General features: G+C 43.8%; 1 protein-coding gene across 4 annotated transcripts in view; it reads right to left on the bottom strand.

Annotated features, from left to right (window-relative positions):
* Positions 1 to 25,698, bottom strand: part of BMERB1 (bMERB domain containing 1) — a 121,578-nt gene that overhangs the window by 53,602 nt on the left and 42,278 nt on the right. For all 4 annotated transcript variants that reach the window (XM_045204378.3, XM_045204379.3, XM_053929431.2 and 1 more), the window contains exon 3: positions 10,156 to 10,279. In XM_045204378.3, the coding sequence (XP_045060313.2) occupies positions 10,156 to 10,279 (124 nt within the window). The remainder of the gene's footprint in view (positions 1 to 10,155; positions 10,280 to 25,698) is intronic.

The raw sequence follows: 25,698 nt of genomic DNA, 5'->3' as shown, positions 1-25,698 counted from the left end.
AGACTCCATTCTGCTATCTCTAAGACAGAGGAAGGAACCACAAGCCAGGGAATGCAAGAAATGCAGCTCTAGATGCTGGAAAGATCAAGCCTCCAGAAGGGAACCTGGTCCCACAGACAACTGGATGTCGGTGAAACCAATTTCAGACTTCTGGCCTCCAGAACTGTAAGAGAATAAGTGTGTGCTATTTTAAGACACCAACTTTGTGTTAGTTTGTTAGAGCAGCCACAGGAAACTCATGGACTCAGTGAAGTGTCTATAATGCAAGCTGCTGTGTCGTGCTGTCACTCTGTGTGAATACTGTGGACTGGACCCATAATCTACCCTAACCCTCAGAGGGCCAGGCAACTCTTCATACCCAGATTGGCCAGCTCCAGGAGAACTCTCGCAATGGGTCAGGCCCTGGAAAAGCAAGGAAGTGAACTGTTGCTCACTCATTACGTAAATATTTATGGACCCCCTACTCTAAGTTTGGCCATGTGCTGGGTACTGCTGACATCATTGGGAGTGAACACAGCTCAGCGTCTGCCCTCCTCAAGGCCAGCATCTAGGAGGTGAGACAAATGTTGACCACATACACCAACGGACATAGATTTATAAATGGAGGGAAAGGCTTCTAAGAAAAAGATCATGGTTAGGGAGACAGGAGAAGACACAGACTGGGAAGTGCTAGGAAGTCTTCCCTTTGGATCTGGGTCCTGCCGGGAGAGAGAAAGTGAACCAGGCAAAGAGGTTGGGTGGGAGGAGGGGGTACAGGCAGAGGGAACAGCAGGGACACAAAGATCCCAATGGCAGGAGGGGCATGGAAGGTGGGGAACCGGTGAGGGTGGAGAGCAGGGGTGGGGTCTGTAAGTGAAAAATGAGTGAAGAACAGAGAACAGGTGGAAATGGACCAGGCAGACCTCATAGGCTTTATCATACTAACAAATTCTGGAATGTGTTTAAAGCTGGAAGCTGTGGTCTGATGTGCATTTTGAGAAGCTCCCTCTGGCTGCCATGTCCCTGGCTTGGAGGGCAGCAGGGAGGCTCTCGAGATCCAAGACAGCCAGAATGTGGAATTGGGTGGCGGCCACAGAGACGGAGAAAAGTGGGCTGTGGGAAACTGTTTTAGGAGCTAAAACTGACCCAATTTGCAGGTGGATGGAATCTGCCAGGTGGCAAATTGGGAGAGGTCAAGGATAGCATCTAATTTTATAGTCTGGGGTTTAAACGGGTAGAGACTATAGTGCTGAGTCATTTGCTGAGCTAAGTTTGGAGGAGAGGGGTATGGGGGGAAGGGGGATCATGAGCTTGGACTTGGACATGCTGAGTTTGATGTACCTGAAACATTTCAGTGAAGGTATCAATGATCATAAACTTCCCCTTCTTAGCATTTTTCTCTTAAAAATGTGTTTGTGTCCAAAAAGACAAATACTGTATGATTTCACTTCTATGAGGTACTTAGAGTAGTCACGTTCATAGAGACAGAAGGTAGAATGGTGATTGGCAAGAGCTAGGGAAGAGGGAAATGATTAATCAGTACAGTTTCAGTTTTGTGAGTTGAAAAGAACTCGAAAATGGACGGTGGTGATGGTTGCACAACATTGCAAATGTTCTTAATACCAATGAACTGTGCACTTAAAAATGGCCCCAATGGTAAATGTTATGTTAGGTGTTTTTTACCAGAACAAAAACATTGGAAGAAATACAGGGGTGGGCAAAAGTAGGTTTATAGTTGTGAGTATACAAAACACAGTTTTTTTTAAGAATTTATTTATTTTCAGAGAAAGGGAGAAAGAGAGGGAGAGAAGCATCGATGTGCGGTTGCCTTGTATTATTTTCCATACAAACAACTGTAAACTTACTTTTGCCCATGCCTGTATGGGTGTGTTTGTGTTTAGGTGCGTGTGTTTGTGAACTATATTAAAAAGTGTGCATAAAATACATATACACAGTTTATGGAACAATAAACAGTTACATTCCCATCATCCAGCTTAAGTAATAACCTATGTATGTCCCTGAGAAACTCTGGTATACTCCATTCCCCCGTATTTTCCTCATTCCCTCAGAGGCAAGCCCTATGCTGAGTTTGCGCTAACACTTGCTGTTTGTAAAGTTATCCATTCCTAATGAATGCCTGCACAATTATATTTGTTAGTTTTGCATATCTGACCTTTACATACATTTTTTGCTCGACATCTTGCTTTTGAGGTTCATCCATGTTAATCCCCACAGTATGCTCACTTTTCACTGTTACATAGTATTCCATGCTATGCCTAGACCACAACTGACTTGTCCTTTTCTACTGCTGATGAACATTTGAATTTCAAGTTTTTTGCAGTTATGAACATTCTGGAATATGCTTCCTGATGTTCATGTGTGGAAGTTGCTTCAGGGAAATGATGCCCAACAGAACTTGCTGTGATGGTGGAAATGGTCTACAAAAATGTGTGCTTTCCTGTGGGTGCCCACTAACCACAACTGACTAGTGAACACTTGAGATGTGGCTAGGACTACTGAAGGACTGCATTTTAAATTTCATTTAATTTAAATTGAAATAGACATATGAGGCTAGTGCTTACCCCGTTATACAAACCAGTTTTAGGGAATATACAGGAGAGAAATTCCTGGATATAAAGTAAGAACATGTTCATCTTTACTAGATAATGAAGTGCCAACACTATTTTACCAAATCAGTGAGCCGATTTCCCTTTATTTAATCACTAGGAAGTGATTAAGGTCTTTGCTAGACAAATGAAGTATTCAGATGGAAATTTCTGAGAATAAATGGGGCTGTATTAGTCAGGATTATCCAGAGAAACAGAACAAAGAGGATATATATAAAGAGAACTGTTATCAGGAATTGACTCACAGGATTAAGGAGAAGTCCCAAGATCTACAGTTGGCAAGCTGGAGATGCAAGAGAGAGGATGATGTAAATTTTAGTCCAAAAGCCAGCAGGTTCAAGACCCAAGAAGAGTCAATTTTTCAGTTCAAGTCCAAAGGCAGGAAAGATGGGTGTTCCAACTCAGCAGTCAGGCAGGCAAAGTTCCCTCTTACTCAGCCCTTTTGTTATATTCTGGTCTTCGACTGATTGGATGAGGCCCACCCACACTGGAAAGGGTAATCTGCTTTTCTCAGGCTACAGGTCCAAATATTAATTTCACCCAGAAACACTTCATGGACTCGCCCAGACTAACGTTTGGCTAAATGTCTGAGCACCCCACGACCCAGTCAAGTTGACACAATATTGAGCATCACAAGAGTCTAATATGGTGACTTCCCTCCCAGCTCACCAGAACCCAGGAGTTTCAGAGGAGATCCTTGGAATTGAAAAAATGCAATACATTTATAGTAAGACAGAGCTCCCAGAGAGAAGAATCTCCTTTCTTGAAGCTTGTTCTGAGTGCAAAAGGCAAGTTGGAACAACAGAAGCTTGTCCATGGGGGCACATGCCTTTCTCCTTTTCATCAGCCCAGATTCCCACCTCATCCCTACCGCCCAGTGTGCTCAGAAATTCAGGAGGGCCTTTCTTCTCTCTAATCTCTCCAATGCTTTCCTCTTCTCTTGAGGCTTTCTTCCTCCCCAGCTCCCCAGATATATTGTATATTTTGTCCAAGACAAATTGCTTTTTAGATTTTCTACAAATAAAGGCATCACTTACCACCTGATAAGTACAGAGGCTCTGGCAGCGACGACCTGTTCTAAGGAGATGCTATTTACAACCCAGAGTGCAACTGGTGTGACTCAGAACTCCCAAATGTGGCTGAGAGGTGTCAAGTTCCATAAACGCACATTTCACTTTGCCCCTGGCTTGAAGCTTTTCCTAACAGACTTCAGAATTATCAGATCATTAAAGGGAAAATAAAAAATGTAAATGCATAAAAAAATTTAAATAATATTGTAATAAAGTCAGGGCCCCGGAGTAGAATTGGACTTGATGGTGGAGAGCCACTCCTCGGCTTCTCAGGAGAGGAGCGTTTTCTGGGTTTTCTCTGGCTGTGACTAAGCCCCCTTGATTCCCTACTCTCCCTCAAAGCACAGAGTTAGCTGTTAAAAGAAGGAAGAGAATTTTGATTTGCTTCCTTCCTAGAAAAGAGCCACCTCCTTTCATGCGTCCTCTCTTTCTGTCTCTTGCTACAACGCTGCCAGGGAAACAATTGTCCCACTAGACAGACGGGTAATACGGAAGCTGGAGCAGGACACAAGATTTGCTCCAGGCCACATATTTAGTGAGAAGAACTGGAACTGAAAGGCACCTGAGGGACTCCGTAGCATGAAGGCTGAGATCATGGACTCTGGACCCAGAACACCTGGGCAACAGCACTGTCTGCTATTTAATGGAACCTGTGCAACCCTGAGTAAATTACTGACCTCTCTCTGCCTCAGTTTCCTCATCTACAAAATGAAAGCGTGTTGTCTGCTTAGATGGTTGTACTGAGTATTAATCAATGAATGTTAAACGCTTAGAATGCTCTTCAGCATAGCAAGTATTTAAAAAGCTGCTATTCACAACTCAGGTGCTTTCTACCACCCCACCCTAAACCTCTGCCAGGTTCTAGGGCTTGACCTCTTCACCACACTTTGTACTTCTCAATAAAATGAATTCACTGAGGTCCCAGCCCAGGCTCTGAAAATACTGGAACTCAAGGGCTGTGCTACTGAAATCTGTCCTTTGCACGCATCTCCCCTGCCAGCAGCAGTTCAGACTCGCAGATTAAAAGCCACCACTGCCCAGAGCAAGCTGGAAGAGAGCGCACACTATCCCTTTTATGAAAATCCAGCAAGCAGGTATAAAATGAAGATAACCACCTCCCACTGCCGTCTGGAGGCCAAAGATTCCTAATTATCTGAAACCCATATAAACAGCAGGATCAGGATATAGAGAGAATGTGGAAGAGCTGAGGCGGGCAACGCGGGGGGAGTTATGAAAAGTTAATGGTGTGATTCAATGCTGGAATTAGGGTGAGAAAATGATTCTGAGGTTGTTGACAGACTCCAAAGGACAGGATGGTGAGAGGCACGGAGATGGGGCAGCAGTGGGAGGGACCAGGAGGTGGGCGTGCAGGAGGGTCAAGGATGGAACAAAGCAGGCATCAAGCTTTATCTCCTGGACATTTGACGCCTATTACTGGGGTAGTTTTGTAATACTGAGGGTTTTTGACTCATTCAAATGAAGCTCAGAAAATTTCCACACTTCAAAAGGGAGAGCTCTAAATGCCATTTAGCAACTTGGAAACCAGAGGACAAGCGGAGGAAAGACAATGAGAGAAGATGCACTGTGTGTGCAGAGTGAGGACATGTGCCAGCTGGGGCCCCTCATAACCCTTCTCTGAACCCAACCTCATGGGCCTTATCCAGAGCAAGCATGGATGCTGTGGGTGCTCCTGATTTGTCCTTCCATTGATGAGCACTTTCCGTAGGTTATATAAAATGTGGGGGGGGGGGGGCAGTTAGCACAGGGCTGGGCCCACAGTAAGGGCTCAAAAAATGTTGACTGCTGTGGTCCCCGAGGACCCCTGTAGGAACAGGACACTACAGCAAACCTTAACTTTCTAAGTTGGAGCTCATCGTTTTAGGCTCCAAACAAATCATTTATCTCCAGAGAAAGGATACATAACAGCTCTAAGCCATATTCAGTAGAATCCTCTTCATTTCCACTACACTTAATTCAAGATGCTAGAACAAGACAAAACCCAATGTGGGATTGTAGGGTTGTGGACATCCAACCAGAAGTTTGTTTGTGCATTCTAGAAGAGCTGGACAAAGAGAAAGGGGTCCTTGTGTTGGGAATAAAGATAATAAACTAGGGTTAAGTGTTCTGCCTCTGGGATACACACCTGGGGTTCAAATACTAGTTCTGCTTCATACTAGCTGGTGACCCCAAACAAGCTATTTTTACCTCTTTAATCTCAGTTTCCTTATCCAAGTAGAAGGAATAGAGCCCACCCCCTCAGGGTTCTTGTGACAATTCAATTAACTAAAATAAGTGAGCTAATGCACACTGTCCAGATAACACGTGTTCGGCATATCAGTATCTTTGATAAACAGCATTTCTCAGCACTCTGACATGTGCCTAAGGTCACAGACCAAGGACATGGGAGAGCCAGGATGACCCCTGACCCCACTGCTCATGAGTTCGCCCTGTTCCCTAGGAATGGGTAAATACCTCTCTTCTATTGCCTTACAGTTCTGCCAAGGACATGGAGAATCATCAGAGGCTGCGAGTCCCAGAGGAAAGGGCAAGGCCAGAAAAGGGAAACCCATGAAAGAAAAATGCTAACCATTGGGTGTGTTGGGGCAGCAGCCATTAGACCCATTCTTGAAAGAGTCGACACAGCAGGAGACTGCAAAGATGAGAAGACACCCTCAACCATGAAATATGGTCTGACTCACAGTCTCCACGGGAGCTGATGGACATTAAAGTGATGACTTCAGAGCAGGTATGACAAAACCAATCTCATCCCAGTTATTACAGCTACAGTCACTGGGACTGTTTTAGCCAAGGGCTGTCACAGTTCTGTCACTCAGAGCTTCCTATTTGAGCCAGTAAATGCTTGATATGGTCTGAAATTCTATTTCTCCTCTTTACTCTATGCCGAGGGTTTTGCATGTGCACATGCACATGCCGGAGTGTAAAAGGAAGTTGTTGGGGTAAGAATGGAGTGTGAAAGAAAAATTTATTCCACAATCAACAAATATTAATTGCTTGATAAGTGCTAGGTACTGTTAAATATCCTGGGAAGTACAGCAGTGAGGAAGATGGATAAAATTCCTTCCCTCATGGATCTTATATTCTTTAAGGAATTGCCTTGGTAGATATGCTCAGAGCTTTCTTTCTTCCATCTTTCCTTCCTTCCTTCCTTCCTTCCTTCCTTCCTTCCTTCCTTCCTTCCTTCTTTCCTTCCTTCCTTCCTTCTTTCCTTCCTTCTTTCTTTCCTTCCTTCCTTCTTTCTTTCCTTCCTTCCTTCCTTTCCTTCCTTCTTTCCTTCCTTCTTTCTTTCCTTCCTTCCTTCTTTCTTTCCTTCCTTCCTTCCTTCCTTTCCTTCCTTCCTCCTCCCTCCCTCCCTCTCTCCTTCGTTTCTTTCTTCCTTCCACCCCCCATTCACTCATTTAATAAACACTCTGGAGTCAGACTGCATTCTAGCTTGGGTACTTACTAGCTAATGCAACCTTGGGAAAATTTCTTATCCTCTAATTCCCTCTTCTCTAAAATGGAAACAAGAATAAGACCCACCTCCATGATAAGAAATATCCAGGGAACTGAATTCAATAGCCCACACCCAGCCTTGTTACTCTGGGAGGCCGAAGGTGATGGATGAGGTTTTTGTCCAGGTCTGAATGGGCTGTGATCTCTACCCCGGCCATCTTAGAGTCCATCATGCACCTCTGAGATTGATGAGGTGGGTGGACCTCCAGGCAAGGCTACGTACTGTATCAGGCTGGACCTGGGCAGGGGGGGCATCGTCATCATTCACTGCTGTCTGTGGGCTGCTAGGGAGACTAGGGAGGCTGCCAGGTGCCTGGAAGCTGGCCACTGCCCTGGAGAATGTCTCCAAGCCCTTTTCTATATCCTGGCCACACTGACATCCTTCTGTGTCCTTTAGATAATTTAATTTATTCAAGCATCTACTGTTGACATTTGTCCCTAAGTGGTCCCTAAGTAGACTCATGGGCATGATGGGGAAATTCAGTGAGGTCACAAGTCAAGAGCTGAGTGCAGTGCTGGGCCCAGAGCTAGAGCTTACATGTTAGCTACTGTTGTCATGGAGCGCTTGCTATGTGCTAGGCATGTTAATGCAGGCGTGGTGTGTGCATACTCACACACACAATGAAAAAGTCAATAAATGCAAAGAGACAGCCTTTGTTCCTGCAGCATCAAAAGCAACCTCTGGCCCCTATTAAGCACCTGCAGGTTTCTGTAACTTAAAGCAGAATTCATGTTCTCTGTCTTCCTTTTAAAACACAGGGAGGGTATTTAAATGCCAGTGATGTGCTTTTTTAAAGATTTTATTTATTTTTTAAAGAGAGTAGGGAGAGGAAAAGAGAGGGAAAGAGAGGGAAACATCAATGTGCAAGAGAAACATCAATCGGTTGCCTTTCACACGCCCCTAACCAGGGACCTGGCCCGCAACCCAGGCATGTGCCCTGACCAGGAATCGAACCTGCAACCTTTTGTTTGTGGCACAGTGCCCAACCCACTGAGCTACACCAGTCAGGGCTCCAGTGATGTGGCTTTGATGTTAGAAACAATCTAGAGATAAGAACAGTACCTTAGTTATAGTTTTAGAACAGAACATAAATACTATACTCTTTGAGAACCAAAAAAGTAAAAACTGGAAACAAAAAAATAGAAAACAGATGCAAAAGCAAGACCCAGACACTAATTTAATCATCTTTTAAAGAGGGAATTAATATTTCCTGATGGATGTTTATATAAAACAAAAGAATAGTCATAAAACTATCCACCAGAACTAATAAAAACCAACCCTATTAACACAGGTCACTTCTATAAATTAAAGATAAAACAGAGGAAGACTTTTAATTTTCACACATATGGTATGTATTATTTATAGAGTATGATAATCCCAAACCTTGTTGCCACCGAACACTCGGTTATTCCACATTCACCAAAACTCTGAGAGTTGGTGGTCCCCTCCAACCCAACGTCATGCATAAGGAGGTTCAGCATGGAGATGTCAGCATTTCCCCAGATCCTATACTTGGATTGTCACTGTTTTTTGTGCAGGGTGACTGTACCCGTTACTTGAATTCAGCAACTGCTGAGATGCAGGAGAGCCCCAAATCTCTATTTCTAGTTCAGTGGTTTCCCCTACACTTCACACTCAGAAACAAAACTTCCTGCCCCTGATCTTGACCTGGGTAATCCCCAGGCATCTCAAAGTCATTATGTCCAATCTTGGCAACCTCGGTTGTTGGAACAACCTGACCTAATAGAACAAGTGGTCTGAGATGATATTTCTCCCACACGTACAATACTTCAAATTCTTTTATTTTAAAAAAAAAAACATGGGGATGGAAGGATTGTTTCTAAACCCTTATGTATTGGTTATCTTATTCCCAGGTGAAAGGGAGGAGGTTTCTTATCTGTAAAGTGGAAGATGTTCTAGAACCTTCCTCTGAGAGCCCGTGTGAGAAGGGACTGTGCATGTGCTCTCAGTACAGGGTCTGGCCCATGCAGAGAGCTACATTAATGACAGCTGTTAATATTACAGTCCATTTTGTGGGGTGGAGAGGTCATATAATGCAGCTATGAGAATATGGGTTTTGAAAGCAGCAGGAGCTGGGACTGACTCCTAACCACCCCCCTCCCATTTGCTAGCTGGGAGGCTCTGAGCAAGTTAACTTCCCTGAGCCTCAGTCTCTTCATCTGCAAATGGGATTATCCTATAACCAGCCTCATGGAATTGAGAGAAATCAATGATAGAATGTATGAGGGGTGCTTAGCACGTGCCTGGAGGGTGTGATGTTGCTGCTTCTTCAAGTGGAGTTTGTGTTGGGAGTTGACAAGCAATATAGGAAGTTTCCCTCTTAAATTGTCTGTTTTTGTTTTGTTTTGTTTTTAAACTCTCAGTTTATCTGCCAGAGCTCAAATTTCAAAATTAGTTTCTCTTGAAAGACTACCTATAATTCCTCAGGAATGTGCTGCTCTGTAGACAACAGATTCTCAAGTCATGTGACTCTGAGGTTGCTAAAGACCCCAGAAGAGAGGCGTTACTATTTTCCCCCAATTTGCAAATGAAGGAACTGAAGCTCAGAGAGGCTAAGTAAACTGCTGTGGCTCATCCAGTATTTTTTTTTTAACTCAGTCTAGCTGAATGCAGAGTGTGTGCGTTACCGACACCAGCACAGGGCACCACCCCTGGTCCTGTCTTTTCTTCTCTCTTCTTCCATTTCTCTTCCCAGTCATACCAGAGAGCGCTTAGGCTTTGCCGTCAGACTGACCTGAATTCAATCTCAGCTATCATAAAACACAAGACTATGATACCTACTTCTCTAGGCAGTAGTGAGAATTAAATGAGATATTTTTTTTAATGTACCTAATGTCTTTATCACAGTGCCTGGCACACAGTAATAAACAGTAAGTGTTAGGTTCTCGGGTATCCTCCATCTGAAACCCCCTTCCTTTTCTTGGCTGCTTCCTCAGATACTCACATAAACCTGAGCTCTGACTCCCGTCGAACCAAAACTTCCCGGAGTCGCTGGATTTTCGCCATCTCCAGCTCGATCTCCTCCGGCATCATGGTTGTCTCTGCCATGGAGATGATGTCCAGCTGACCTGTGTGGGAGACACAAAACACAGGTGTCAAGACCCTGAGTCTGCACTGGTTTGCAAGAATTCCTTCATTCTGGGGAAGAGACTCGATCCAGTGACCTTCATCCATGGCAAAGGCACACGGATAAGACTGCACTGCAAATGTGTGTGTGTGAGAAAGCCCTTTGGATACTGGGAAACGCATTTTCTGTGGGAACCACGGTACTTACTATGGCAAGCAGAGGCTCAGGTGGGCTCACCAAGACCTGCTCAGGATTATATAGGTGGCTTGACAGCCCCTGCCTGTTCCAGCTCCTGAGACTCTGCTCCCCTTGACCATGGTCACTTTGCCCTGTCCCGGCCTCCAAGACCAAGTTCAACTTTAGACAGAAGAAAGTTTTACAATAACTATTCTATAGTAATACTATTACTAATTATCTTATAGAAATACTAAGTAGTGTAAGTAATAGCAATAATACGTTTTAATGAAAACGTAAATGAAATAATATGTTTGTTGTAGAAAATTCAGATAATAAAGATATGCAAAAAAGAACAAGGTAAAAGTCATCCGTATCCACACTGCCCACAGAGAACCACCACCCACATTTTAATGGACATTCTTTCTGTGTAGCTTACAGTTATAGAGTTAGTATATATATTGCCATATGTAAAAACTATCTACTATAATTATATATATTACCACATATACATTATCATATTTACAGAGAAAGATACTATATACTGCGTATATGCATGTGTGTTAGTTTGCTTGGGCTACCATAATAAAATACCAGAGGCTGGGCAGCTTAAAGAGCAGACATTTATTTTCTCACAGTTCTGGAGGCTGAAAGTCCTAGATCAGGCCTGGCAGGGTCAGTTTCTGGTGAGAGCTCTCTTCTTGGCTTGTAGACAGCCCCTCCTTGCCATGGCCTCACATGGCCTCTTCTTTATGCACAGAGAGAGAGCGCGCTCTGGAATCTCTTCTTAGAAGGACACTAATCCTATACGATCAGGGCCCCACCCTTATGATTTCATTTAACCTCAAATCAGCCATGCTGGGTATTAGGGCTTTAATATATGAATTAAGGTGAGGGGCATAGACATGCAGTCCATAACAGTATATGTGTGTGTGTGTACACTGTATATATATACACACACACACACCATATTTTGCCTTGTATAACATGCACCCATGTTTTTGTGTGTCCTGTACATGGGATTATTATACCCATTATTATACCGATTATTATACCCATGGTAGGTAATCATTATACCTATGTATAATGGGCATCCTTATTTTTTCCTCAAAAATTTAGACAAAAAACGTGTACATCATCCATGGCAAAATATGGTGTGTGAGTGTGTGTGTGTACACACACATGCATATATGTACATATATATGATTTGTACCGAAGGTATCCAGTCATGTAAATGTATTTTTCATGTAATATGAAAAATAGAAACATTTGTTGAAGAAGATACAAGATACAAGAAACATTGTACATAGGACAATGATGCCTCAGTCCCCTTCAGAGTAGCACTTTGGGACCTCACACAGTTCTCCCAATCTCCATCAGCTGCTCTGTCATATCTTCCTGAATCTCATCAATGGTTTGAAATCTATTCCCTTTCAAAGGTGATTTCAGTTTTGGAAAAGCCAAAAGTCACAGGGCACCAAGTGTGGGCTACAGGAGGGCTGAGTAACCTGGGTGATTTGATCTTTCATGAAAAAACACTGCAGAAGATGTGATGCATGAGAGGGCACATTGTTGTGATGAAGCTGCCAATCACCAGCTGCCCATAGCTGCGGCCTTCTGAATCATCTGAATAGTTTCCACAAAGGAATGTTCAAGCTTAACGCAAAATGTGATGAAGATTCATTGCTCTACTTGCTCGGTCATTTTGAATGGGATGACCACACAGTACACTTGCTCACTCAACAGCATCTACCGTCCCCACTGACTAATACAGTGAACTCATCACTATTCACACAAGCACATTCCAGTCCACTCTCCTTGGCTGCCAAGTTACATCGATGTCATGCAGACCGTTCTCATTACATTAACAATGGCTGGACTTTTTCCAGACAGACCTCATATAAGTGTGTGTATATATTTTACATGATATATTTCCATTAACATTTTGGTGTATATTCTTCCAATATGTATGTGTGCGTATATTAATTTATATGTTAGTATATACGTTAATTTATATAATTATGTGTTATAAATGGACGCCCACGTATAGGGTAACATATGCTCTCTATGTATAATACACACACACACACACACACACGTATTTTTTAATTGAAGATACCCAACATATGCCATTGTGTGAGTTTCTGCACTCCCATGTTTACTGCAGCATTATTCACGGTAGCCAAGGTGTGGAAACGACCTAACTGCCCATCAGTGGAAGTGGTACGCATACACAACAAAATGTTATTCAGCCATGGAAAAGCAGGATATTCTGCCAAAAACATGGGTGGACCTTCAGCACATGATGTTAAGTGAGATAAGTCAGAGAGAGAAAGACAAGTACTGTACGATCCCACTTACATGTGGAATCCAAAAAAGTCAAATTCACAAAAAGCAGAGATGGTTACCAGGGGAAGGAGGGGTGAGGATAAAACTGATGTTCAAAGGTACAAACTTGACACAAATAATAAATACAATTATTTACCTGTACACCAAAATATCAGTAGCTAAAAATGTTAATATATATGTATATACATGTGTGCACATATGTGTACACACATATACACATATATACAGTGATATACATACAAATTCTTCATTTTATAGGTCTGTTTTTTGTCTCACTGTATAAAGTTAGGGTCTCACATTTTATTACCTGACAACATGTCATGAGCATTTCTGCACGTCCTTGGATGTTATTGCTCAGCAGCAGTGTGAAAGGCTGTGTAGTTTTCTATTTATGGCAGTATCATGAATCACTTCTCCAACCTGCAGGCAGTTAGGTTGTTTTCTGTTTCCCCTCACTATGAACAGCCCTGTGATGAGCATGGTCAAAGCTAAATCTCTGTGTGCATTGAAGAGATATCCTTTAGGCCACATTTCCAGAGGGAATGCCTGTGCTGTAAAGGATGCCTTTCCCAGGGACAGAAGGAGATGTAGGGGAGGGGATGTTCTTGCTCTACTCTAACGCCAAATCACTTACACCTGCTAACTCCTCTCACACCTGGCCCCTCAGTTCTGCTACCCTGCATTTGCCTTTTCTTTACATCCCAGTCAGTGATGGGAAAACTGCTTTCTCTCATCCTGTCTCCCTTCTACACCCTGGAGCCCCGGCCCAGTATGCCTGCCCAGGTACTGTGATTTGCAGACTTCCCTAAGCCACCTTCTGCCTGCCTGGATCTCAGAATACGGCCTGCTCCCAAAAGCCCAGGCAACTGCTTTGTCATCTGTGGGGAACTACTGACCCTGAGTTCTTCACTAGACATCAGATTTTTGGTAAATTTCCATACCCTTCAATCTCCTACCCCCCAACACATTCATTCCATAGCTGAAACTACCTGCCTCACTCCCCACCCCTCAATGAAAAGGCCTGGCTTGAGGAAGGACTAAAGAAAAAAAAACAAGATTAAAACATTAATGCTAACTGAGCATTACTGTATACTGGGCTCCAAGTAGGTGGAGGAACAGCTTCAAGGAGCACCAACCCTGGGTACAGGGCAATGTACGGTTGTGGTGATGGGAAGTAGGGGGTGTTCTGAAATCAGATCGCCTGGGTTCGAGTCTCAGCTCTGCCCACCACCAGCTATGTGACCTTGGACAGTGAGTTAACCTCTCATGACTCAATTTCATCCTCTGTAATATGAGGATACTGAGACCCAGCTGCCCAGGGCAGTTGTGAGAACTGAATTAACAGAGGCACACCATGCTCAATGAACAGTTACCATTATCTTTGTTATTATCACCACTGGCCCACTCCACCGTGCCATCTCTTTATCCTCACTACAAGCCAGCACAAAAGGATGTTCTCTTTTTTTGCAAATAAGGAAACAAAAGCTCAAAGCTGAGTGTGTGACTGCCTCCAAAATGCACACTCCTTGCCTCGTCACCATCATCCTTTGTCCATACAAACACTCCAAGTCCAATACCGCTATTCGTTCACATCTATGAGTCCTAGGGCTGCTGTAACAAATCACCACGAACTGAGTGGCTAAAACACGGGAATGTCTCCCTTTTCAGTTCTGGAGGCCAAAGTCCCAAATCAAGGTGTCAGCAGGGCCACACTCCCTCCAAAGTTTCTAGGGGAGGATCCTTCCTTGCTTCTTCCAGACCCTGGTGGCTCTTGCCATCTTTGGCTTGTGGCGGCATCGCTCCAACCTCTGCCTTCATTTCACACGGCCTTCTTCCCCATAGCACTGTGAGTCCTCTGTCCTTTTCTGTCTCATTGGGCTTAGGGCCCACCCTGGTCCAGTATGATCTCATTTCAATCTTTACTTTAACTGCCTCTACAAAGACTCTATTTCTAAATAAGGTCTGAGGTTCTGGGTGGATATGAATTTTGAAAGAGCACTATTTAGCCCACTACAAATGAGTGGTCACAGGCTTACAAGCTGCCTGACATTGATGTCGCACTCTTCAAGAACTTTAGTCACTGCGCAAGGAACTCAACCCTGGCTTGAAGCGGCAGGGATCCCAGGAAGTGGCCAGGGGATGGGGCATGGTGACGACAAGCTCAGAGCCAGAGTCAGAGATCCTTATCTGAGCCCAATCACCGGCTATATGTCCTTGAATGAGCCTCTTTTACCACTTAGCTTCATTTTCTTATTTGTAAAACGGACTTCAATAGCTCCTGTGTGTTATACTGGGCTGGAGGCTTTATATGTATTATCTCATTTAATCACAATTTTACAAATGATGAATCTGAAGCTTAGAGAAGGAAAGTGACTTGCCCAACATCGCATAACTAGAATATTGAATAGACAGAATTCAAACCCAGGTCTGTCTCTCCTGTCTCTTTCTCTCTCTTTCCCTTAACCACATTATAAAGCCTCCAGGTGAGGGTTGAATGCAGTTTAGGATGCAAAAGCTCATTGTTAATGACCCTGAAGATATAAATGGGTTTCCCACATCATGGTTCAGATGGGCAACCTGATTTCCATGGGACAGATGATGAAAATGGCAAAAAAATGGCAAAACACCCTGGGACAAAGTGTGTGACAAGAGAATTAATCACAACCCATGGACAGGCATTTTACCTCTGTCCTTGGGGGAGGAAGGAGGGGTGGCACTGTCAGGCTCTAGGTGCTGAGATGAACATTTAGCTTTGACTCTGGGCAGAGAATGAGGCTGATTGATACCTCCATTTAAAAAGTCTTACTCACGGATGCTTTCCTTCCCCTGGAGAAAGGACTGAAGCCTAGATCTCAAATCAGATGTATGAATTAATTGGAATCCTTTTTTGTACTGAGCGCTCTGTGCCAGGCGTGGTGCTAAGCTTATTATAAGCTATATCTCATTTACTCTTCACAACACCTGAGGTCAGGGATCAGCAAGCTATAACCATGGGCCAAATCCAGTCCCTGGCATGACTTTGTAGGTCAAGTTTTACTGGAACACTGGCCATGCTCACTCACTTATGTACTATTTATGTCTGCTTTTGCACTACCACAGCAGAATTTAGTAACTGCAACAGAGACTGTGGGGCCCACAAAACCTCAAGTATCTACTACCTAGCCCTCTACAGAAAAAGTTTACCAACCCCTGCTCTAGATGGTAGATGCTGTCATTTCTCCAATTTAAAAGTTGAAAAAAAAAGAGAACAGGTTTACCCAGTAACAATAATAGCTAACATTTATTGAGCATTTGTCACATGCCAGGGTCTGATTCTCAAAATAGCCCTGGGTGGTAAATACTGGTAGCATCCCCATCTCACACATGAGTAATTCTAGGCCCAGGAAGAGGAGTAAGTGATGGGGCTGAGATGTAACCCCAGATCTGGCCTACTCCAAAACCCTTGTTGCAATCAGTCATATTCATTTAGGAACTATCTCTCCACTTAAGACTTACCATCATCATCTTAACAATAGAGAGAACTGAATATATTCTATTGCATTAGGTACATGGAGAGTAGCTGTTCTCAATCATTAGCAGGCGTGGTAACTGTCTGGGGAGCTTGTTAAAAAGGCAGGCATCCGACAGCTGCCAATGGATGTGTCCATGAGGAGGACAAATCCTGGGAGGAGACAGATAGCATCTCAGGCTGGCTAGAGAAGAGAGTCTCTGGGAGGCTGTACTGCATATTTCCAGGCAGAGCCCAGATGCTATGTAGACAGAGCAAAGCACTAAGGCACAGAAGTCCTCAGGGCTCCAACTGCCATTGCTATCACTGAGCTTCCAGGAGCTGAGTCACTTCTGGGGGAAGAAGCAGCTAAATCCATCTTTTTATCCCCAAATGCCACACCAGGGATATGCGTGCCTCGTGAGTGCTGCAGCACCAGCAAACAAGAGCCGAGCACTGGGCATGACGGGGACGCGCCAGCAGGCTTAGTCACTTATCTCGCAAATTTGAAGCTACCCAGAGAAGGGGGCAGCGGCGGCGGCGATGTGAATGAGGGCTGCCAATGATCTATAATAGAACCTTGTAATTTAAATATAGCTGAGAAGGGTAAACCTGCTGGGGACCAAAGAGAAGTCTTCCCTGGTCTCTTTTCCAACAATGGGTCACACTAGGAGTGTAAGCCCAGGGTCCCCTGATCAACCCCTGCTTTTGTTTCTGCTTCATAACTGATGCGCCTGGAATATGCTCCAGAGCTCACTTACATTAAACATTTACTGTGAGCCAAGCACTAGCTCATCACACTCCTAAATACCTTGGCAGGTAGGTATTAATCATTATTCCCCTCCCTTTATAGATTAAGAAGATGAGGCTCAGAGAGATCATAAGTGATTGGTCAAAATCACTCAACCTGTGAGTGGCAGAGCCGGGACTCAGATGCAGGTCTCCATGATTCTAAAGCCCACACCGTAGATCAAAGGGCTACAGAACAGCATTTTTAAAACCTCAGTCACTGCACAGAATTCATTACAGCCGTGTACCATTGTTTTAAAATGAATGTTTGTATCCTCCCACCTCAAGTTCACTTGCTGAAATCCTAGCCCCCAATTTAATGCTATTAGGAGGTGGGGCTTTGAGAGGTAATTAGGGTTAGATAAGGTCATGAGGCTGGGTCCCTCATGACGAAGAAGGGACACAAGAGCTAGCTTCCTCTCTCTGCTCCTCACCGGGTGAGGATACAACAAGAAGGCAGTCATCTACAAACCAGGAGGAGGGGCCTCACCAAACACTGGATCTGCCAGTGCCTTGATCTTGGACTTTCCGAAGCCTCCAGACCCGTGAGAAATAAATGTCTGCTGTTTAAGCCACCTAAATCTATGGTATTTTGTTACAGCAGCCTGGGCAGACTAATCCACCATCTATGCTACCATTTACTCAATATTTCTTTACGTTGACTGCAAACAAAACTCAAATAAACTCCTTAAAGAGAATTTCATATCACATCTGTAATAATAAGTTCCTATCACTTGGTATAATTAGAAAATATCCATAAAAATAAATTCGACGGAACCTAAGTGATGTTATCAAATTCTGGCTAGACACTAGCCTGCTCAAGGCTCAGACTGAAGCCTAATTTTTCTTTTTTAACAAGGTGGATGAGCAAGTATTAGAAAGTTAGCAAGTACTAGAGGGGCATTAAAAGCAAACCACCAAATTGAAGCTTTCTTCTCTGGTAATCATAAAGGTTGATCATGGGAAAAGAGAGTAATTTTCCTGCAATGTAATTCAATGTTGTTTGATGCTGAAAGTGTTTGAGTACCACTGGAGCCCCCTCCCACCTCCTGGGAAAGCTTTTGTAGAAAGGATTCCCAGCCCTCAGGGTTGGGAGGGTCTTAGAGGGCCATTAGGTCAGCCTCACCTGCGCGTGAAACAGGAAGTGGAAGAACACAGCAGGAGGCAGGTCCTAAGGTCCCGTGACAAACAGCAGTGGGCCCAAACTCTTGAGTTCTCATTGGAAATTACATGAGAACTCAGGCCTGAAGGACAATTCTCAACCGTTTGTCAAGGTTTTCATCCAAAGGTGAATCAGCCCTTTGAGTCATTATTTCAAACCAGCTCATATCACCGAGGCAATTAAATGAAGGTGGAACCATTTGTTTTAGTCCCACACCATTTATTCAGGGTCCAGTACCCTAAATCATCTTCAGCAGGACACATGGGAGAAGGGCCACAGGGGGTGCCTGGGAGGATGTGGGGAACTGGGGGTCAGTGTTGAGGAGAACCACCTTCCATCTAATGGGCCCTTTTCTACTGTTTGAATATTTAAATAAACTTTTTATTTTGGAATAACTTTGCATTACTAGGAAAGTTGCAAGGATGCTACGGTGATTCCCCACACACCCTTCACTTAGTTCCCACCACTGTTAACACCACTGAGACGCTGATGCTGGTGCATTACCGCTAGCTGTATTGTTTGAAATTTTACCATGGCAAGTGTTATCTACTCAAGTAAGATTTAAAATAAAGAAAAAGAGAAAAAAAAAGAAGTTGGTGTGTGCAGGCACTGTGGGAACCAAATAAGCCCTTGAAGACGGTAAGTGAAGGGGGCAGTTATGAGCATGGACTTTAGGCTCTCATGCTGACCTTGGTCCCATTTGATGACTCTGGCCTTGGAGCTGTCATCTGCAACATCGAGACAATCATATGCATCTCCCAGGTAATTTATGTAAGTGCCGGCACACAGAAAGTTCTCTCCATAACTCCTCCACTCCCATATTTACTTAAATGAAAAATAAGAGCAAATATTACACTTTTTTGCTCTTATTGCAAAAAAAGTAATATTTTGCAATAAGAGCAAAAAAGGGTAGTATTTGCTCTTATTTTTCATTTATATAAATATGCATTGAAAACCTGTTTGAACCAGAGACTGCTCGAAGCCACAGGAATGAAACAAAACAGACAAAATCCATGCCCTCGTGGAATTGAACTCCTAGCGTGTGGCTTCCGTGTCACGGGGTAAATTTGCTTCAGTGCTCTGTGCCCTCGGCTCACCAGCTGTCTACCCTGACAGTAGATTTGGACAGATGCTGGTTCAAGTTCTGGCTCTACCACCAGTCGTGTGATCTGGACACATTACTTAATATTCCCAAGTCTCACTTCTCTCTTCTGTAAAATGGGACAGTCAAGGTAGTATTCTTTACTACCTCCTAGATCTGCTACTATGGAGACAAAATAAAATAATGTGTCAAGTACTCGGCACAACACCCGGGCACGGTACAGAGTGGTCCGGATCATTCTTACTACCATCACATTTCCTTTCTCTGGAAGAAGCCAGACTCGCATGGAGGAGAACACAAAATCAGGATCATCAGATCTGGAGAACATGAGACTCTGGTCACTTGGGCTATTGCTCTGTCCCTCCAGGTAAGGCTGCAGTCCTCCACCTCTGACAGACCCATGTCTGCTCTGAAAGGTGGGTCCAGAGAGGGCCTCGCCACCCCTCTGTGAAGGCCCCGGGGCCTTGGCTCACCACCTTGAGTATGCACAGGCACGTCTTCCCGGCATCGATGCAGCAGAGTCTAACCAGCGGGAGATTAGCTGAGCCCCAGTTACTAGGAAGTGGATATCCTGAAGCATTTCAAAGGCTCCTGGTGACACCCCAGCCTTTTATTGTCATCAATCATTCATGTAGGGAAGAAACTCATTTCAACCCCCAAACGTCTTATTATGGGATATATCAAGCATCTTGCCTTCTCGCTATAATGTGAATATAATGGGAAGCGGCCTGTTGCTTTTAATGAGTCACCATTTCCCAAGAAGATGAAGTAACTGCTTTTAATTCAGATGCTCCTGGCTGCTCCATTGGCCCCAGCCTGCCTCGTGAAGGAGAATGCCGCTGGGTCCTGGGAGCGATCATACCTCCTGTGGCCCAGTGCCTTCCCATACATAATGTCTCTTTATTTTCACAATCAGCCCTGCAAGGAAGGTTTTGCAGCTGAGGAAACTGGCTTGCCTCTGAATCTTGGCCACGGTTATTATTCTCTAATGTGACTTGGAAAAAGGTTTTTTAGCTTCTCCAAGTTCCTATTTTCTCAGCCACCTCTCACTTGTGCAAGGTCACAAAAGTAATTAGGAGAATGCACAATCAGCAGTGGGGTTAAGAAACAGGAGCCGGAGTTGAGCCAACTTGGGTTTAAATCCTGGCTCTGCTTCTTTCTAACCGCTGACCTTGGGCAAACGACTTGACTTCTCTAAGCTTCAGTTTCCTTATCTGTACATTTCGGGTAAGGAAGTACAATGTGAGATCATATGAAGGCTCACTCCTAAAGCTCAGGAACCAAAGCTAAAGCAAGAGTTTTACCGCACCTCCACGCAGCACCTTTGTGTGGTGCTTTGTTTCCGCCTGGATTTTCCACCGTCGGCGCTACTCACACTTGGGGCCCAGGTCATTCTTTGCTGTAGGGGTCGTCCTATGCATTGCAGGGTGTTTAGCAGCACCTCAGGCCTCTACCCACTAGATGCTGATAGCATCTTCCCACCAACTCAAAATGTCTTCAAACATTTGCAAATATCACAGGGTGAAAAATTGTCCCTGGTTGAGAATCACTGGTTTAGACCCACTTTTTCAGTAGTGTTCCTGGGAACACCTTAACTCCTGTTGGTCACATAAAGTAACATAATCACAGGTCCCGTGGATTAGGGTGTAGACATATTTGGGACGCCATTATTCAGCCTGTTACAGTCTACATGATAGAGAAGGCCCCAAAAAACCTGCTGTGGAGCATCCCAGGGTGGGGTCATTTTCATCCTTAAGGGTAGAAACTATGATCTGTAGGGAGGGACATAGATGCACTGAAGAAAGTGGGACAACCAAGCAGTGAGACTGCCGTCCTGCTCGCTGGGCATTGTCCACACCACCCAGTGCAGCGCCAGCGGCCACGGCACAGAGCCACGTGGCCCACAGCACAACTCAAGTTGGAATGTTGGCTCTGCCTCTTACTGGCTTGTGCCCCCTGAAAAGTTATTTCAATTCTCTGAGTTTCCCTTTTCTCACTTGGAAAGCGGGTCTAATAATCCTTGCTTGCCATATTGGTTCATTCCATGGCAACTTGCATAGTTGGTAAGTGGGTTATGCAACCTTCTCCTCCCTTAGTATCCATCACCTATTAAGTGGGGATAGTAATACAAGTTCCTCATTGGTTGCAGTGAGGGCTGAGTGAGATATTGTATGTTAGGTTAGATATGATAAAAAGAGAGTGAGGTCCTCGCGAATGTCAGTTGTCATAAGCATCATCACCATTATCACCATCACCATCACAACCATCATCATCATCACCATTTCATCATCACCATTATGGCCATCAAAGGAGAAAGCAGCCCACCTCAGACTTCCATCACAGCTGGGGCTGGGGCTAGAAAAGGAAAGAGGAGATCAGTGCCCAGCCCAACATTATCTCCCTTCCCAGAGCTCCCTTCATTGGGAATACCCAGCCTCATACACCTCTGCATACCATACCTTCCTAAGGAGAATGAGAAACACCAAAAGTTGCGTGTCCCAACTGCATCGTCCAGAAGACCAGCACAGGCAGGAGTAAAAAGTGTGTGTGGGGGGAGATCTAATATTAAGGCACAGTCAAACCTCAGTTCTCAAACCTCTCCCATCTTGAATGATTCGGCTCTCAACCAAGTTGTTCATAGGAAAAAACTCTCAGGTGTTGAACCAAACTTTGGGTTTTGGCCCAACAAACCTTTCACAACAATACAGTCAACCTTTCATAACCAATACTCCAGTTCTTGAACTTAATTTGTTCAATTTGCAATGGAAGGGGTAGAAAAAGAGGGAAGGGAGGATATTCCTACTTCACTAATCAAGGAAATGCTTGGGAAATGGGGAGAAATGGAGTTTTATTGAGAACTATCACCATGACAAAGAAGTAGCAAATGCGTCCTTAAGCCTGTTCAATGGCAATGCAGTGTTTCACTTCAGGCAAGTATTAAAACAGCAAAAACAAACACCACTGAATGGGTTTTTAGTGAGACATAGGCCCAGTGAGCCTGAAGCAAGTTCTAGTGGAGCAAAGAGACACAAGAGAGCAAGAACCCCAGAACTGCTACCTGATGTTTACATGCAAGGAGACTCCCCTTCCAAACAACAGCCCTCCATCCCTCCTCTCCACATTCAGTCATCAATAGTTCTCAGCACTAAAGGTAAGTTCTACCTGTAATGGTGGGTACATAAATTTTTATTTTTTACTGTATGCCACTTCCTTTATGTTAAATTTTCATTGATATTTCATGTTCTTTTGTTTTTAAAATTTTTATTTATAGATTAAACAGTACATTAGACACGTACTGTATATAAGAAAGGTTAAAACAGGGAATCATTTGGGGGTCTAGAATGGATTAATTCAATTTACATTATTTCTAAGGAAAAAAATGATTCAGTTTTTTAACAAATTGCTTCTTGAACAGCCTACCAGTACAAATTAAGTTTGAGAACTGAGGCTCACTGTAACGGAAATGAACCTTTAAACAAATATTCCAGAATTTATCCTTCACAGAATCCTCTTGGAATGCTTTATACTTCTAATAATACCAACATTTCTCAAGCCTTTTAAAACTTTTTGTAGACTCCCATATGACTGCTAAATCCTTTCTGAAATAAAAAGAAATATTAATAAACAATCTCTTCGACAACTGCTTTCAAATCAGGTTCCGAGCTCTTCAAGAACAGCAGTTTAGCATATTTATGTTCCCATGATTTGATTACCCACTTTATTTGCACAACTTGGCTCCGAACGATTGTAGTGATTTCAAACAATAACACTCCCTCTCCACCAAAGGTTCATCACCACTGCGGATGTTCCTAAGGCTTCAACACAGACTGGGGCTGCATTCCCAGGTGGAGCTCCGGAAAGGTGTTATTTGAATAATCTGTGTGTTACCTCTAGGGTGGACTTTAAACGAGATGACACATGAGTTCCAGCAGTTTATTTAACAATCTATAATGGTATTTTTTAATCCCTTGGTGTCCTCACCCAAACACTTCTAAATGACCTTTGGTGAGTCACCCAACTGCTCTGTCATATTTCTGAGGTCCTTTGAGGCCATACAAAAGAATAAAGTGTTCTTCCTAATGCAGAGGAAATTGTTGGAGGTGCTAAATTAAAACTGTGGAAATTGATAATCCTGAATTAACAATAAGATAATTGTCCAATTAAAGTTGAATAAACTAATATTTTTGTCACTTCTACAGGTTCATCTTATTATTCAAGTTTCACTTTTTAAAAATTATCCTCCAGCCCTGCAGTCTCAGGCTTCATGAATATAGATAATTATGAATCTATCCTGAGCTGTGATTCATGATCTTTATTAAGATTCCCTAACACTTCCAGTTTACAAGCCAATTCAGAAGTAAGCAAAGGGCTTGGGTCATGCAAGAATGGACAGAGAACCAGACGGTACTGCTTTAAACCATGCTTGGTGGAGCTAAAATGATTGGAATCTGAAGGAAAATAAATTGGAACTGTCTTAAGTAATATTTCAGTTTTTAAAAATTGCTTAGCCTGGAAATCTTGTGGTTCATTTCATCCCTCACTGGCTGGAAAATTAACCAGGGAAATAAACTGCTTAGAGAACAAGATTTTCATTCAGAAAGTTTGAGACTGGGGAATAGTGTGGGATAAATGGGGGTGGTTTGGGGTATGCTTTGGGAGGCTTGAGGATCAGAGAAAACCAACCAGAGAGGCTTGTATATGGGCTATGTGCAAGCACGGATGGGCCAGGTTCAACGTTCACCAACACAGACTGCAAGCTGGGAAGCCAAAGCGAGAGTCGGATCGTGGCAGAAGAGGGGAGGCAAATGTGGAAACGGAGATGCTGGGTTGAAGCCCAGCATGAGAAGATAAGGCCCTAAACAGACAGATCAATCACGAAGGCAAAAGCATCAGGTCTAGAAATACTAAGGGATTTAAAAAAATAATAACTAAGTCCATACTTTGTTCAGATTTCCTCGGTTTTTAGCTAACATCCTTTTGCTGTTCCAGGAGTTCCAGGACACCACATGACATTTAGTAGTCATGTCCCGGCTGTGACAGTTTTTCAGACTGTCCCTTGTTTTTGATGACCCTGACAGTTTTGAGGAGTTCTCATCAGATATTTTATAGAATGTCCCTCAATTGGGATGTGTCTAATGTTTTTCTGAAGATCAGAATGGGGAGATGGGTTTGAGGGAGGAAGACCACAGGGGGAAATTGCCGTGTTCATCACCTTCCATCAAGGGCACATACTGTGAGATGACTTGTCACTGTTGATGTTGACCTGGGTCACTTGGCTGGGTAATGTTTGTCGGGTTACTCCACTGCACAGTCATTCTCCCCACTACACCTTCCCATTTTTGTCCTCTTTGGAAGGAAGTCACTAAGCACAGCACACACTTACGAGGTGGGGAGTTAAACGCTATTCCAGGAGGGCAGAGCAGGGAATTATTTTTATAATTAGAAAAAAATAAACCCTCACGAAAAGATGAAGAGGGTCACATGCCAGTGGAGCAGAAACCCAGAACTTCTGTGTGTCCCAGCTGGAACTGAAGATGCAGCAAAGACCAGCTCCCCCAACAATCCTGCAAGAGAGGTATAATCTGAGTGTTCAAGGCCAAGGGTCAGCCTGGCTTCAGAAAAGGAAGACACTAAAAAGCAAAAACAAAAAAAGGAGCACAAAAGCAAGGTAAAGGTTCAGCTAGCTGGGATAATTTTCCTAGGCACTGATTTTTATTTTCTCTGCATCCCTATTGAAAGCTCAGGGCTCTGCCCCATTGGATGGTCCTTCCTTCTGTGGGACCTTGGGCAAGTGACATGGTCTCATGTCATTCGAAGGCTCTTTGTTTATTCAACATAACTACCATACACCAGGCAATGTTCTAGGAGCTAGGCACACAGAAATGAAGCATCCATCCTAGTGGGAAGAGGGATGGCAGGTAAAAAGATAAGCAATATCCTTTAACAAGACTACGCAGAGAGTAAAATACAAGTATGGGCTAGAAAGACCGGTGACTCCTGCAGAGAGTGGGATCAGGGTAGACATCTCTGAGACAGTGACATTTGAGCTGACCTTGAACGACCAAAAGGAGCAGGTTTGGGAAGAAGGAAGAAGGAAGAATGCTGCAAGCAGATGGAATCGCAGATGCAGAAGCCCTGAGATGGACTGGGCTTTCTGTTCCAGAACAGAGAGATCACTGGGTGGAGCAAACTGAAAAAGGGCAAGAATGTTATAGGATGGAGAGACAGGAAGGGACCAGATGATGCTGGGCCTATAGTTGTGATGGAAAATTTGGGTTTTATTCCCAGTGGTTGACAAACAGGATCTTAAGCAGGGAAGTGATGCGACAGAAGGTGTTTTTAAAAGTCAGTTTCGCA

The sequence above is a fragment of the Desmodus rotundus genome, chromosome 1 (genome assembly GCF_022682495.2).
Source record: "Desmodus rotundus isolate HL8 chromosome 1, HLdesRot8A.1, whole genome shotgun sequence".
NCBI lineage: Eukaryota > Metazoa > Chordata > Mammalia > Chiroptera > Phyllostomidae > Desmodus > Desmodus rotundus.
The sequence above is the reverse complement of the archived record's forward strand: the minus strand, read 5'-3'. Positions and strand labels throughout refer to the sequence as shown.